The 14948-nt window shown below is 49.1% G+C and overlaps 1 protein-coding gene across 7 annotated transcripts in view; it reads right to left on the reverse strand.

The window, feature by feature from the left end:
* Positions 1-14948, reverse strand: part of CACNA1E (calcium voltage-gated channel subunit alpha1 E) — a 3100882-nt gene that overhangs the window by 569910 nt on the left and 2516024 nt on the right. For all 7 annotated transcript variants that reach the window (XM_069641436.1, XM_069641438.1, XM_069641434.1 and 4 more), the window contains one exon: positions 955-1126. In XM_069641436.1, the coding sequence (XP_069497537.1) occupies positions 955-1126 (172 nt within the window). The remainder of the gene's footprint in view (positions 1-954; positions 1127-14948) is intronic.

Raw genomic sequence — 14948 nt, forward strand, 5'->3', positions numbered from 1 at the left:
TGTCATTGTAGGCCTCCGCCTCATGGCTCTGGAGTATGAAATTGAACCATTGTCATCGTAGGCCTCATGGCTCTGGAGTATTTTCGAGGCGTGGGCTCAGGCAACATTCGTCCATGTGCCCCAAGACAGTGAGCTTGCATCGTATGATCCAGCACAAGGAGAGCACATGGCGTATGATGCCGCAGTCTGAAAGCATGTGGCATAGGCCCACATAGTTTGAAAGCATGTGGCATATGTACCAATGTAGATAGAAAAGCATGTGGCGTATATAACAACGCAGTGTGAAGGCACGTGGCATATAGTTTGCACGCACGTGGCCAGGGTCGGACTGGGGCACAGCATTGTCTCGGGCACCAATGAAAAAGTCTCCCAGATTTGCAAACGCCTATTTATTCTTTTTGTGACACTGTTTGAATTGCACCCAGGGGGTCGTTTTTGGATAAAATATGATAAAAATGGTGCATTTTGAAGAATATTTTTTCTGCAACACTGTTCAAAACTCCTAGCCACATAGTGAAGTAACTCATCAAACTGTCCCACATTGGCCAAAAAAGTGGCCCACTTTGACCAAAATATCTGGCCCACAGCAGCATTAAGCATTTTTGGTTCGACTATGGACCTATTGCCCTATAGGCCAGTCCGAGCCTGCACGTGGCACATGCCAACATAGTTTGTAAGAACAGCTCATATGCCCACATAGTTTGAAAGCACATGACATACGCCCATGTAGTTTGAAAGCATGTGGCATATATCCCAAATTAGATTGAAAGCTCGTGGCGTATATCTCCCAACATAGTTTGAAAGCACGTGGCATATGCGGACGTAGTTTGAACGAACGCGGCATATGCTAATGTAGTTTGAAAGCAAGTGTTATACGTCAACGCAGTTTGAAAGCACAGATTACATTGCCATATTCAGTGAGTTCCCCATAGCAAGAGAAAATAAATATCTCACGGGTTGGTGGAGCTGAAAATGAACATTGAGCTGTAGGGCACGATGGCTTTCGGGGACTCCAGGCCTTTCTCCTTTATCGTCATCGTCCTTGCCTCCCCATCGCCTTCGTCTTCTTCCTCTTCCGTCAGTCTCTCCTTCAGGGGGCTCGCCTCGCCATCCATCTTTTCACTCACTGAGGAAACAAGACAGGGACACGTGACTCTCCCTCCCAATGGAAGCCATTGGCTCAAGACCTGCTAAGAAGGCCCAATCCCGGTACTCTGCCTGGGATGCTGATATCTGCCACAGTACGGCGCTCTCGCCAGGGTTGCCAGCTGGCTTTACAGGAAGTAGCATGGCAGCCCGGGAGCTTGAGTCCTCCCGCCCCTGCTGCTGGGGGGAGAAGACCTATGGCGCTGGGATGAGGCTCTCCAGAGCCCTTGCACCCCTAACATCTCCCCGGTGCTGCATCCAACCTGTTCAATGAGGCTCCACCTTTTGAGCACAGCTTCATCTTAAGGACGAACTAACACCCACAGCACGCCTGCCAGCACAGGCAGCCAGAGGAGAGGGAGAATGGAGTGTGCAGGTAGCAGTAAAGGGGCAAGAAAAGAAAGGGGCGGGGCGGGGCGGGAGAGAAAGGGGGAAGTTGAAAAGATATGTTAAAATCAGAAAGGGGAAAAGGGAAGCGGAGAGTTGGGAACAAAAGACCATTGCTTAGAAAAAGCATGTGTGACAGGACAGTACAAAGCAAGACGAAGAAAGGACGCTCATCAGACATACCTTCGCCCCAGTGCCAGACACTTCACTGCACCACCCAATGCACCGTTTATACTATAGTTCCCCCTGACCTGCATGCTGCACCTCATGCCCATCAATTCAGATGAGACACCTCACTCTTCTGCCTGCAACTAAACTCTGGCTGTGAGGCATTTCTGGAGGGACTCTGTAGGGACGTTCTCATTTTTCTCTGGTAAAAGCTTCAGTGTGGGGAGAATCCGCATTGCTATGAGGAAGCTTATAAGGGGGTATGCTGGACCTTCCTGCTAGTCACACCAAGCCCTTTTTGACTGGGTAATCACCACACTGTCCAGGAAGAGGTACGTGGTGTCTCCCTAGATCCCATCACCTGATGTGAGTACGCGGGAGGTCATGTATGATGGTATCGCAGAAGTCTCACCCTGCTGAAATATCTCTCCCAATGCCAACTTTGTGCCATTGTAAGTCCTTCAAGGTGGTCGGAGTACCTGCAATGTTGACGGGATTTATGTAGTATTTGCCAAGATGCTCTTGGACTGTAGGTTATCTGAGAAGTATGACTCAGTGGCATTTGAGGATCCTTGCTCAAGCATGTATTTCGTTCAGTTTGTACTCTGGGTAGTAATGAATTTCAGAATTGCATTGCCAAACTGGGAAATATCTCCAACATGCCCACATTTTCTTATAATTGCATATTCATTCAATATTGTTTGGAGGAAGATATGGCACTGGTGTGCTTGAATGTGCAAGTGAGTTCTAACGGACAGAAATCAGACATTATTGGCTCCTGTTTGGTAAATCGCCAAACACGGGTTGTGTTTGTAGTGATATTGGCTATCATTTGTATTGCCAGATCTTGGTCACTCCGGGAACATTCTCTTGGCACTACCATAAGATCACATGCTAAACTGCCCGGGTGACAACTGGGGATTCTCTGGGGGTGGGGGAACCCTAGCCTCTGTGATGCCAACCCTGCAGTGGTACCTGATGGATCCGTCAGAGCTCTCCCAACTCTACCTGGTAGGTCTCCTGAGGTCAGGGGACCATCACAGGGTACAAGAGCCTGGTGGCAGAGAGCAAGGGGTCCCTACTTGGACAGAGGAAAGGGAGAGCACTGAGGTGGCCCTAAGAAGCAGTGAGGTCAGGCTCATGCGCCTAAGAGACATTATTTGCGAGCCACGGCAAGAAATGAATCCGGTTTCTGGGCATTTGATGGGCTAGGACCATGTAACTACTGCTAAACACAGTGTCCTCCCAAACTCAGAGCAAGGGGCAAGCGAGCTGCAATGCAGGACAGACCTTAAACAGACAAAAGCTCACTAAAGAAAACAGACCACAGGAACTTGCCGGCTCGCAAGCCTCATACCTACCTTAATGTAGGCATATGGCAAAGAAAAGTGAGTAGTACAGCCAGCAAAGGGCCATGCTAGTACCATAATTTGCCTCACTCCAAGATGGTGGCAGCACTTCTTTAGCTCTTGGCTAGCGGCAACCCAGTATGCAAATGAGAGAAGGTTTAAAGGGAGCAATATGCAGCACATGAGAATGATCCCAATGGGTGAAGGACCAGATGCGGAGGAGGTGGATCTTAGGTGGAAGGCCAATCACTATTATCTACACAATCAGGGAAACAGCACTGGGAATGGAAACGTGGTCTGAAACAGTTTCCCAGTTGAGACATGTATAAAAGAAGGCAGGAAGAGCCACAACGAGAGACTGTCATGTTTGGAGATTGCATGGCGTCCCTGATGAAGAGACAAAGAGGAGATGGATGACATAGCAGGGATGTATCCAGAGTTGGTAGGTGGATTGCTCACAATATGCCAGGAAAGCCACTCTGAGAACAGTTAGAGAGAAGGGGTAGGTAGAGTGGTGGAGATAGAGCAGGAGGAAAGCTAACACTGAAAATCATGGCAACTAGTTGTGCCCCACTAGAGTCATGAAGAAGGTTGGGGGAAAAAAGGGCCTTATTGGATGCCCATACAAGTCAACTGAAACAAGTGTTGACACTTTCAATCTCTTAGAGGACAGAGATTTACATGTGTATTAGAAAATAGGGTTAAGAAGGAGTTAGACAACAGTTGTGATTATATGGTTTAGACAGTATATGTTACCAATATGCAATATGAAACAGTTTATGGTCTGCATGATTGAGTAAGTATGAATGTGAGATGGAGTGAAAATGTATGGAGCTGTATTGATATTGGAATCGAAATATGTTAAGGAGCTGTGCTGTAATACAGTATTATTCATTTGAGTCTTATATTTTAAATACATTTATATTTTTGTACTTTATCTAGTTAGTAGGTGTTCTTCCATCCTCATAGCTACGGTCCATTATATATATATATATATATATATATATATATATATATATATATATATATATATATATATATATATATATCTGTAACCCTACAGCCCCCCTACCTGCACTTTTGGACACCTGCTGACTGCCTGCACTTACCCTTGCACCTGCCACCTGCTGACTGCACGTCTTGTTATTGTTTTGATCCCATGTACAGCACTGCCCCTCTCCTTTCCCCAGGCACTTTTCCCCTCCACCCTCCGCTGCACTTGCGCGATCTCAATATCACTTGGCCTAGTAAGATCGTTTTCTCTGTCCTCCCTCTGTCCCCCCTTCCTTGCCTCGTCGCACCTTGAAACACTTGTGAATAGGTGCGTTACAAATGCCATTTCATATCATATCAAATGGGCTTGGTCGCAGGACAGACAACAGGAAGGCGGGGCTAACACTTCTTTGGTATGCAATGTGTCGACTTGAAGCTAGTTCCCACCCATCTGTATGAAAGGCAGTGAATGGCATGTCTGGGTCCATTATTTACCATGGGCAACCCATGCAGAGCGAACCCCTTTCAGAGGGAGAAGTATGTCATTTAAGGGAGACAGGAAGTCTGCTCTCATCACAAACTTCAAGGGAGACCTGCACTTTGATCAAAAGTCACAGAGGGCTCAGTTAACCTGAGAGACATGTTGATCTACAACAGACAGGAAGATGGGTGGGATTTAGGAGTATATGTTGTCACCCATTACCTTTTCTGTTGCAGAGCACTCTGGTTCTGACCTCACGCATAACAGAAGATTGTTGGTCGGGGCCCAGGATTGGTTCATTAAGGTAGGCGTAGCCTGCACCAATCACTGGGGCCCATTTGGCTTTAAAAGAGGGTTGACCCCCCTCACTTAGCAGATCATCCAACAGCTTCGAAAGGAGTAAGAAGGAGGACTCATTTGGACCCTGGCTAAAGGTACAGTCTGCCGTACATCTTCCATCAGTGAAGGAAGACCAGGATTTCCAAAATGGAAGCAAGATCCCTCCCTTAAACTTCTCCCAGGGAATAGAGGGAGATACTGGACTCAGAGGACCCATCCAGCAGCTCCAGAACTGGTACCCAGCCAGCACACAGCGTGCCCTGCTTGGTTCTGCCAGCAAACATCCTAGGTGGGAGGTGCCAGAGAATCTCTGAACTAAGGACAAGGCCGTTGCCTGCAAACACTTGCCTCAGCTTAGGGCCGCCCGCCTTGAAAGGACCCCACAAGCACTGCGAAGAAGCTAGGAGGAGTGCCACAAAAGCATCAACCAGCATCCATCCTTTAAGGACATTTTCAAGGCAGTCAAGCTCTCGAACCACGACCAACTGCACCACTGACTGTTGTCACGCTGCAGTCACTAAAGCTGTCTGAGACGCCTCAACCAGCGTTACAGATCCACCAACCAGCAGAGACAACGATTCTTGACCCTGAGCCACCGTGTAGCCCAGTCTGCAGCTGTCCGTCCAGCCTCGCTTGCTGAATCACCTGCCGCCTGATACCCGCAGCTGTCTCCTGTTTTGAACTCTGTCACAGGAGCTGCAAAGCGTCCGGGGCCTGACTTGACGCTGTTGAGTACCATGAACATGTCACGCGCCAGGTAAACTGTGGTTCTGTCCCCCTGGTCCTTCTCCGAAGGCCCCTAGTGACATTTATGACCACTGGCTACCTTGGTGCAGAAACCAAATAACCTTGAACAGTTAAGACTGATTGCTTTACCAACTACCCTCCTGTCAGTATCCAGAGTGCTTCCCTTTCCTTCGTGAAACTGTCTGTCCTCTGTTCCTTTACAGTGTGGGTTGTATTTTGTAGTGTTGCTAGAACTGTCTGTTGTAATAATAATAAAGTAGATATTTTAATGCAACCTTGACTGGACAGTCCCTTTTATCACTTGGTAATAATTGTATTTTTCGCTGTGTTGCAACTAACCACTGATCCACAACCTTGCAGAGATAAGCCAGCCATTCCGCCCACATTGCCAAAATTGAACAGGGAGGTTTATAATTTACTTGTGCTCTAATCTGTTAGGATACCTTCTGGTGTGCTAGAGGTGTGGGGCTGACTGATGGTTTCAAAACCAATATTCATCCCTGGACCACTAGTACCCCGGAAGGTCTTTTGTCACACTGGTCGAGATAGCCCTGACCCTGGTGTAAAAAGCAAGACTGTCAGCTAAATAACAGAGGCTTGCTAAGTGAGAAAAGACGTAGGCAGAGGGCTAACATATCTACCAGAATTACCCATCTAGTGGGGATTCCTTCCCTTGCTGAAGGTGTAAATCAACGTAAGGGCAAAGGGAGTGTAAAGTCTTTGGCAAGTAGCTGCATATGTTAGTCTCCTAGTTTCTGTCGAACAAAGATATCTTCACTGGACAATATCAGCCCCAGGACAACGTCCGCAGTCTGGACCCAGACCAAGCCATGATGAGATGTTTAGCATGTCGCATGAAGTGTGCAGGAGCACACTACTCACTGAGAGTTCGGCAGTGCATCCACCCAAGGTGTATGGCAGGCTCCCCTTTTTGCTTTGCTAATAAAGGGTCAACCTCTATTTCTTTATGAAGCAGGTTTACACAAGGTATGGACTGTGACTTTAGTCCAGGGTTGTCCAACTCTGGGCCTCGAGGGCGGCAAACATGTCGGCTTTTCAGGATACCCCTCATTAATATTCATGAGAACAATTTGCATACAATGATCCTAAATGTATGCGCATTTTTCCCCATGAATATTAATGAAGGATATTCTGAAAACCCATCAGGATTCCGGCCCGAGGCCTGGCGTTGGACAACCCTGCTTTAGACTAAATTCCTCATCACAAACTTTGTGTTTATCCTGTACCCTTGCAGAGTTTTATTTAGAAATCTCTCCTGTTGAATTGCCACTATCCTTTAGGTTGTCCTGCAACCCATCTGATTTTGCCCACGTTGTGAGACCTTAAACCCCAAGGAGGACACTCCTAGACCAGAACATGGGTAATCTTTGGAGGACTTGAAGGATAGCTTTTGTCTTATTATCTTTTGTGTTATCCTCATCCTTAATCCTGAAATAAATCCTTTTGAGAACCTTGTAAAACAGCGGGTGAATGTCCTGTTCCTCCCTACTTGTGACACTCCTTTGCTTACGCAAAGAGCTGATTTCTCTGGTTAGCTCATGACGATGGGCAATTTCCATACCCATTCATGTTCTTCCTGTGAACCCATTGCACATATTCAGTACAAATTATCCATATGTGCAGCACTCTCTGACAGAAGCAACATGACTTACGCACACACTGTGCAGTTGCATCTTGGTAGTTAAAAGATAATTGCCACAGGTTATTTGTTAAAATTCAAAGGAAGTGCCTCTACTGCAGGGGTCTGCAACCTTTGGGTCTTCAGATGTTTTTAACTACAAATCCCATGAGCCCTAGCCAGCATAGTCGATGGTGAGGGCTCATGGGAGTTTTAGTCCAAAACACCTGAGAGCCAAATGTTGCAGACCTCTGCTCTATTCAACATCAAAGCAGCGATATTGTGACTATTCATTTTGGTGAAATACTCTATAATCAATTTGTATCTTGCCAATTAACTTCGGTGAGCAATGATATTCTCTGTCGCCTACTTGATGATGATTATCACACTTGAAGATATTCTTTAAACCAGTTATATTTCGCTGAATTGACGTCAGTGATTATGTTTTGTATTAATAATATGCTGCTCCGATATATGAGCAATTGTTAAGCATTGGTTTCTAGTTGACTTGAGACGGGTGCATGTGCTTGACTGATGACTGTGTGGCTAACGGTTTAGTAATGTTTTTTGTGTCTACCCATGATTTTTGTACTTTACTATAATATTTTAAAATTAAATGTTGCCTTTTTTTATCGATCCCTTTGTACATGCGTCCTATGAATTCGTTTACACTACTCCCGGTCCTTCTTCAGCTACTATTATAGGAGAAGTATCCTTCCTTTGATGTGCAGAATATATGTCCAGCTATGATGCACATAAAGCCCTGCTACAGTAATAACTGGGTAGGAGGTGCAGGTTACTCACGGTGGTTGAGTGGCAAGTTCCCTTCCCTCCATTATGGGGTGTTGTCCCCATGTAGCAGACAGGATCATTGCATGATGACAATCGGAATTAGAATGGAAAAATAGTTATCAGGCGTATGTTAATGGGTAGGGAGGAAGGGCTATAAAAAGGAAAGAAGACCATGGACTTGGAGTACATTAATCACTATGGTGAGTGACTTGTCCTTGCCACTATGGCCATACCCAAAGCAGCCTACTGTTGAGAAGCTGGCGGAAACCTAGGAAACCACGAGAAGAGATTGAGCTTTGCATCCAAAAACATTGCACTGCCTCATAGTTTCCTGTAGAAAGTGCACACCTCCCTGGAACGGGTGTCTATTGAGTAATCTTTACAGAAGGCTTTTCTATGTGTCTCTGAGTGAGCAACCCTTCCAACAATGGAAGTAACACTCACGAATACTAATATGATCCAGCAACCGATTGTTTACTTTGGTGCTTTTGATCCATGAGTTAAACCTTTAAAAGTCACTACCCCACGATTGGAAAGTTCAAAGTTTAACTTTTTCAGGGTAGCATTTCCACGCCCAACTCACATCCAGGTTGAGAAGGGTTTCTCAACTTGTAGCCCTCGATTTGGAATGTAAAGAATACTGGGAGATTGCTATTTGGTAAAGGCAGAATTGCAAAACCAGAGTATGCAAGAAATTTCGGTCAGGACAACATTTCTCTCTGTGAAAAATCTAAGAAAGGATAGCCTGAACAAATGTCGCAGATCTTCATAAATCTATATGCTGAGGTCAAGCCATTTAAAAAATAATACGTTTGGAGTATTCCAAAGCCATAAGATCAAAAGGCTTACATATCAATGCGAAGGGCACAATAATAAAATTGCAAGAAGCAGTAAACAGGTCTTGTTAAACACCGGATTGGACAGTGACCATTTGTCCGAATCAGTACTGTGACGCTGCCCGATGATCGGGTGCGCACGCGGCGGCGTGACGTTGCATGCTGCTGCGTGCAACTTAAATAAACGGGGCGTTCCCGGCCGCGGCAGAGCGACCGGGAAGCCCGAACCGAGAGGACGTCTCTGAGTGAGTTCTTGGGGTCTGAGGGTTTACGGAAGGCGCTGGGGGGTCCCGACCAACCCCCAACAGTGGCGACGAGTGGGGGAAACAATGCCTGGGCCCGACGGTGACTAAACATTTTTTTTTTATTATTGCAGCGAGGTCGTCTTGAGACTTCGCTCCGGCCCGCAGGCCGTGCGTTACCCACGTGGCTGGCGGTCATTTTGTGAATCAGGCCGTGAAACTTCTCCGAGCTCCGGTTTGAGCGGAGAAGTGCATCCAGGCCTAATTCTTTTTTGGCAATCCTGTCAGCAGGCAGTGATACCTGCATGTAATTATGCCCAGTTGGTGATTTTACATTTTCCTGGGTCTCCTACGTCGAGTGCTAGCAAGAAGGAGGGCTACAATTGGGCCTGCATAGCCCACATCTCTTTCTTGTCCTAATTTTTGGAGCAGCTGGAAGCTGAGGCTTCTCTTCATCTTCTTCATCATCAGACTGGTGGCCCCACTGATCTTTCATCCTCTTCATCATCACAGAGGTGTGGTGCAGCAGCTGTTTCTCCAATGGTGCAGGCTGGAGGTATTTGGACTTGGTGTTTGAGTTGCGGCCCCTGTCTTCCACGCTGGGGATGCCTGTGTGCTCGAACTGATGAGAGATACTGAGGACCAGGACGGAGCGGCGGTGCAGCAGCCTCCACGTGCGCCAGCAGCACCCCAAGGTTTGCTGCCTCCAGTGCAGCCGGCACAGCAGCCTCCAGGTGGTCAGGCAGGTCTTCAGGGTCCTCTACTTCCGGCACAGCCTGTGGCAGCACCTGTTGTTCAGCAGATTCCCCCCGCTATGGCTCAGGTACGTGCACAGGCGGCTCTGCAGCCCATCCCGGAGTTTGATGTATTGGGCCCACCTTCCAGTTTGGGGCCTAGATGGAGGAGGTGGGTGGACAGCCTGGACATGTACTTTCGGGCTGCCCAGGTGGTGGATGATGACACCCGGCTGGCAACTATGTTGTACTCGGCAGGTCCATCTTTCCAAGAAACTTTTGAATCGCTTTCGCCAGGGGATGGATCCTACAATCAGGCGAAGGCCGCTTTGCAGGCCTACTTTCTGCCTCTCGCCAATGCGGATTATGAACGTTTTGTCATGCTCTCTGCCAAACAGAAAGACGATGAGACTCTGGACACTTTCTATGGGCGCCTAAGGCGTCTCTTGCTGGGCGGTGCTTGGGGTGATGCTGAGGACATGATCAGGACAATGCTTATCCCGGCTTGTTCATCAGGCAAATTAAGGTGCCAGGTGTTAAGGGAGCCTGGAATCACGCTTCAGAGCATCCTTGAACTGGGGAGGTGCCATGAGGTGTCGGAGGCAAGGGCAGCTAGAATGGAGGCCGGGTCGTGCCCCATCAAGACCAAAGAGGTATGTGTGATGTGGCGAGGTGGCAGGGGCACCCGAAGACCTGGCAGCAGTCCCCGGGATCGAGCCAGGAGGGCAGGAGAAATCTGCCAAAAATGTGGGTATGACCTGCCCCACACAGCTGAATGCCCTGCGGCTGGAAAGACCTGTGGACGGTGTGGGCTACCGGATCACTTCTCGAGAGTATGCAAAGCAGCAATGCCGGTGCTGGTACCGAGGGGCCCGGGGCGGTCCAGTCTCAATCGCCAGGGTCGACCATCCAACGTCGCTCAGGTGGATCAGACTGAGGAGGATGCCCGGGTGGAGGAAGCGGAAGAAGAGGAGGAAGAGAACATCTTCTTTGTATCGAGTGTGGGGATCGTGAGAAGCAAGAACACGAGACAGCCAAGGTGCGTGGTCGAGGTGAATCGATCTCCAGTCCCGGTGCTCGTGGACACTGGGGCGTCGGTGAATGTAATGGCCCGTGGACACTATGATGCCATGGACCAGCCCCCCAACTGGCTGCTCCCAAGGCCCGCATCTTTGCCTTCGGTGGTGTTGACCCCATCCCTCTGGACGGTGTGTTCGTGGCAAAGGTAGAACATGAGGGCTCCCAAATCACAGCACGATTCTACGTGACACCGGTGAGCATCAACACGTTGTTAAGTTGTGCTGCAGCAGAGGCCCTCGGCATTGTCAGCTTCGCATACTCTGTCTATTTAGAGGACATCAACGACTTGCTCGAGAAGTATGCCGCACTGTTCAAGGGGTATCGGGCAGATGGCCGGTGACCCAGTGAGGTTACACATTGATGAGTCAGTGCAGCCCATTGCCCTGAAACATCGAAGGGTACCGTTCCACCTCCGTGAACTTGTCGACAAGGAGCTGGACAATTTGGTCAATTTTGACATTATAGAAAAGTTTGAGAGCCCGACGCCCTGGGTGTCCCCGATAGTGGTGGCACGGAAGCCTAAACAACCTGATGCTGTTAGAATCTGCGTCGACATGAGGCTCCCGAACAAGGCCATTAAGAGAGAGAGACACCTCACCCCGATGATCGATGACATCATTGCGGAGGTACAGGGCGCTTGTTTCTTTTCGAAACTGGACCTCCGAGCGGGCTATCACCAGGTTGTCCTCCACCCCGAGTCGAGGTACATTACCACCTTCACGACACACCGAGGGCTATACCGCTATAAGAGACTGAGTTTTGGTGTGTCCTCGGCGGCGCAGGTGTTCCAGAACATTATTCGGGGTGCACTGGCTGATCTACAGGGGGTTTTGAACATAAGCGACGACATCCTGGTGTTTGCAGGAACGGAGGTAGACCATCTGAGGCGGTTGGCGAAGACGTTCGGAAGACTACAATCCTTGGGACTCACCCTCCACAAAGAGAAGTGTGAATTTCTCTGACCATCGATAGAATTCTTTGGTTTTGTGTTCAAGGAGGGGGGGTTGTCTCCTGTTCCCCCGGAAGGTGCAGAACATAAAGAAGGCGCAGCCTCCGGAGTCCGTGTCTGAGGTGCGATGTTTCCTGGGCATGGTCACATACTGTGGACGTTTCATTAAAAATCTGGCCTCCAGATCGGAACCGCTCAGGGCACTGACCAGGAAGGATGTCATCTGGAACTGGGGTCCGCTAGAACAGGCGGCTTTTGATGACACAAAGGGTGCCCTGGCAGCTGAAGACACCATGTCGTTTTTTGAACCGGCGTTACCATCAGAGATCATCGTCGACGCCAGCCCGTTCGGCCTGGGCGCTGTGCTAACACAGATTGACGGTGGCGGGGGTGTCCGCCCGGTGGCGTATGCCAGCAAGGCCCTGTCCGATGCGGAGCAGCGGTACTCGCAGATTGAACGCGAGGCGCTGGCAGTACTATGGGGATGCCGGCACTTCCAGCTCTACGTCCTTGGACGCCTGGTGACGGTGGTGACAGACCACAAGCCGCTGCTTCCCATCCTAGCAGAGCCATCATCCAAGCCTCCGGCACGCATTGAGAGGTGGATGCTCGCCCTTTTGGAATATGGAGTCACCTTTGTATACCGGCCAGGGGCGAACAACGCTGCAGACTATCTCTCCAGACACCCCAGGGCGTCCGCAAGTGAAGACCAAGACGCCTGTGCAGAAGAAGCAGAAGAGCACGTCCGGGTGGTGGAGGCAGCCATGCTGAATGTCATGCCTCTTGTAGGGGAGGACTGGCCGCGAGGCCCTCCTCACCTGCAGCCTTCTCCCCAGGTGAGGACCATGACTCGGTGGGCGTCCCCTCATGCCACCCGGGCCCAGGTGGAGGAGGGTTCACCCGCCGACGACATTGCCCACACGTATCCGTTCCTTGCATATACCAAAATTCAGTTAGGCCTAGAAGCCATCTTGTCTAGCAAACATGGCGTGAGTTCAGCACACTGTAACGCGGCCCCCACCTTTGGAGGGCCTTTCATGCATCTCTGCCGCCGCAGTAGCCCTGGTAGATCCGCTGCGAGCGCGTTCCCATGAGAAAGTCGGATATGGGCTAAACCCGAGATGCCAACACTGTAACATTTTATCATTCACAATGTAATATTGCACCCCGCACGTCCTGGTCCGCGAGGCCGGGGTGACGGGGAAAAAGCTGAAGCATCACTATCTGAAGAAAGTAGAAAACAATTCAAGTATTGGTATTAACGAACTACCTCTGTTTAAACAGATCCTGTAAACTGTGAATAAACCATAAAGATGTAACGTTATACGATATCACCCCAGGTCTGGACTAGTGCTGCTATAACCACAGAGAAAGATGTCGACCAAACGTGTAACCTTTATCTGTATAAGTGTTCTTTCAATTTTATGTAGAAACCTGAACTCATATATGTTTTCTTAATCACCCAAAGCGGCGAGCATCAATCTCTGTAGGCCATAACCTAGAACTACCTCGTGTAACGTCTAATGTACATAAAATACGCACACAATGTAGTGAATATAATGTTAGGTAATGAAAAGGTACTCGGACCGACTGTATTAAAGAAATGTGTAACGAAATTGAAATATATATGTGTGTTTAAATAACATCAAAATAAGGCAGAACATTATAAAAGTTCTGCATTCAAAAGTCAGCAACGCACGAGGAAAAAACCTTTGTGAATATATGCAAGGCCATTCTCCCTCCCACCCTACCAAGCCTGCCAGATAAAAAAGCTAAGACATGTGCCGCGCTCCCTCACCTCCCCCAACCAAGCTGGAGCCGCTTCAGAGAGTCAGAGGCCCCGGTACCGCACCCAAGGCCACAGCCCGCCACCTGTGTTATTTACAGCACGGTAATAAACCCACGTTTGAATCCACTGATCTACCAGCACCCTCTCGTAAATCCCGCAACCCCCCTAGACCCCCCAAGAATCATGACCCCGTGCGAAGACGACCCCCATCACTGGGACAAGACACAGAGACCCATTTATATAATAACTTCTAACGCGGCAGACAGACATGTATCATTCGGCTCAGGCCCCAGAGCCCAGCCCCTCGACCTAAAATACCGGTCAATAGGACACAGGTAAATCTCACCCCAACCGACAACCACCAGACCTCTCACGAGGTGCATTCCTCATGTGTTGCGTTTATTTTATAAGACAAACTGCTGAGCGATTTATTGATGAACTTAAATGTCGTTTCTTGAATAACTGCAGTGTGCATGGCCTAGGGCAAACGAGTCAGGAAAGGTATTCATCTTTGTCACAGGCTGCCCCAGCATACCAACACCGCGCGGATGACCTCAAGCTGGCCTGCCAGGCCCAACCCAACCCACGAGGCTGACCAGTGACGTCCTCACGCCAAGACCAACCACGCTGCAGCAACACCTATAGTTAGTCGACGCCACCCAATCCCAATTAACTTGTGCCCCCTATAGTGTGTAGGTGCTGATGACGTTTTTTGTATTAGAAATACGCCTGTCTTTGCTATTGTCAGACAGAGCGCTCTCGGAGGTTGCAGAGTTCTTTGCATGCCCTATTCTTTGGATAAACTCCCACTTACGCTCACCCGCACTCTGTCTTGGCCTTATTCCCACTACGGGAGAGTCCCTTATTGTCTCTCATTGCGGGGAGGATCGTGCTGAAATTGGGGGCGCTTCCTTTCAGTGGTGACCCCGATAGCGTGATATCTCCAAATTATTTTTCCTAACTCCTTTTTAACGACCCCCTTGTGGCACGAGAATCTCCGGTCGAGAAGGGATACGCACGGTGAGCCGGCTCCGGGAGGCTGCCCGCCAACGGCGACCGGCACAATAAGAAGTGCGCACTCAATGAGAAAGGGTACGGGATCCCGATTGGAAAAAAATCCCCTTTGAGTGCCGCTCGCCGGAGCCAGGGGCTGACCGTTGAGTTACCGGTGACACTGCCTGGACGGACCCAGTTTCGGAGACTATCGGTTCAAGACGGGCACGTGAGTACTGAGTGCGAGCGATCGTAAAGGGGAAGGGAGGGGAAATTGTGAACAG

This window comes from Ambystoma mexicanum, chromosome 1q, assembly GCF_040938575.1.
Source record: "Ambystoma mexicanum isolate Mex_15411 chromosome 1q, UKY_AmexF1_1, whole genome shotgun sequence".
NCBI classification, from domain to species: Eukaryota; Metazoa; Chordata; class Amphibia; order Caudata; family Ambystomatidae; genus Ambystoma; species Ambystoma mexicanum.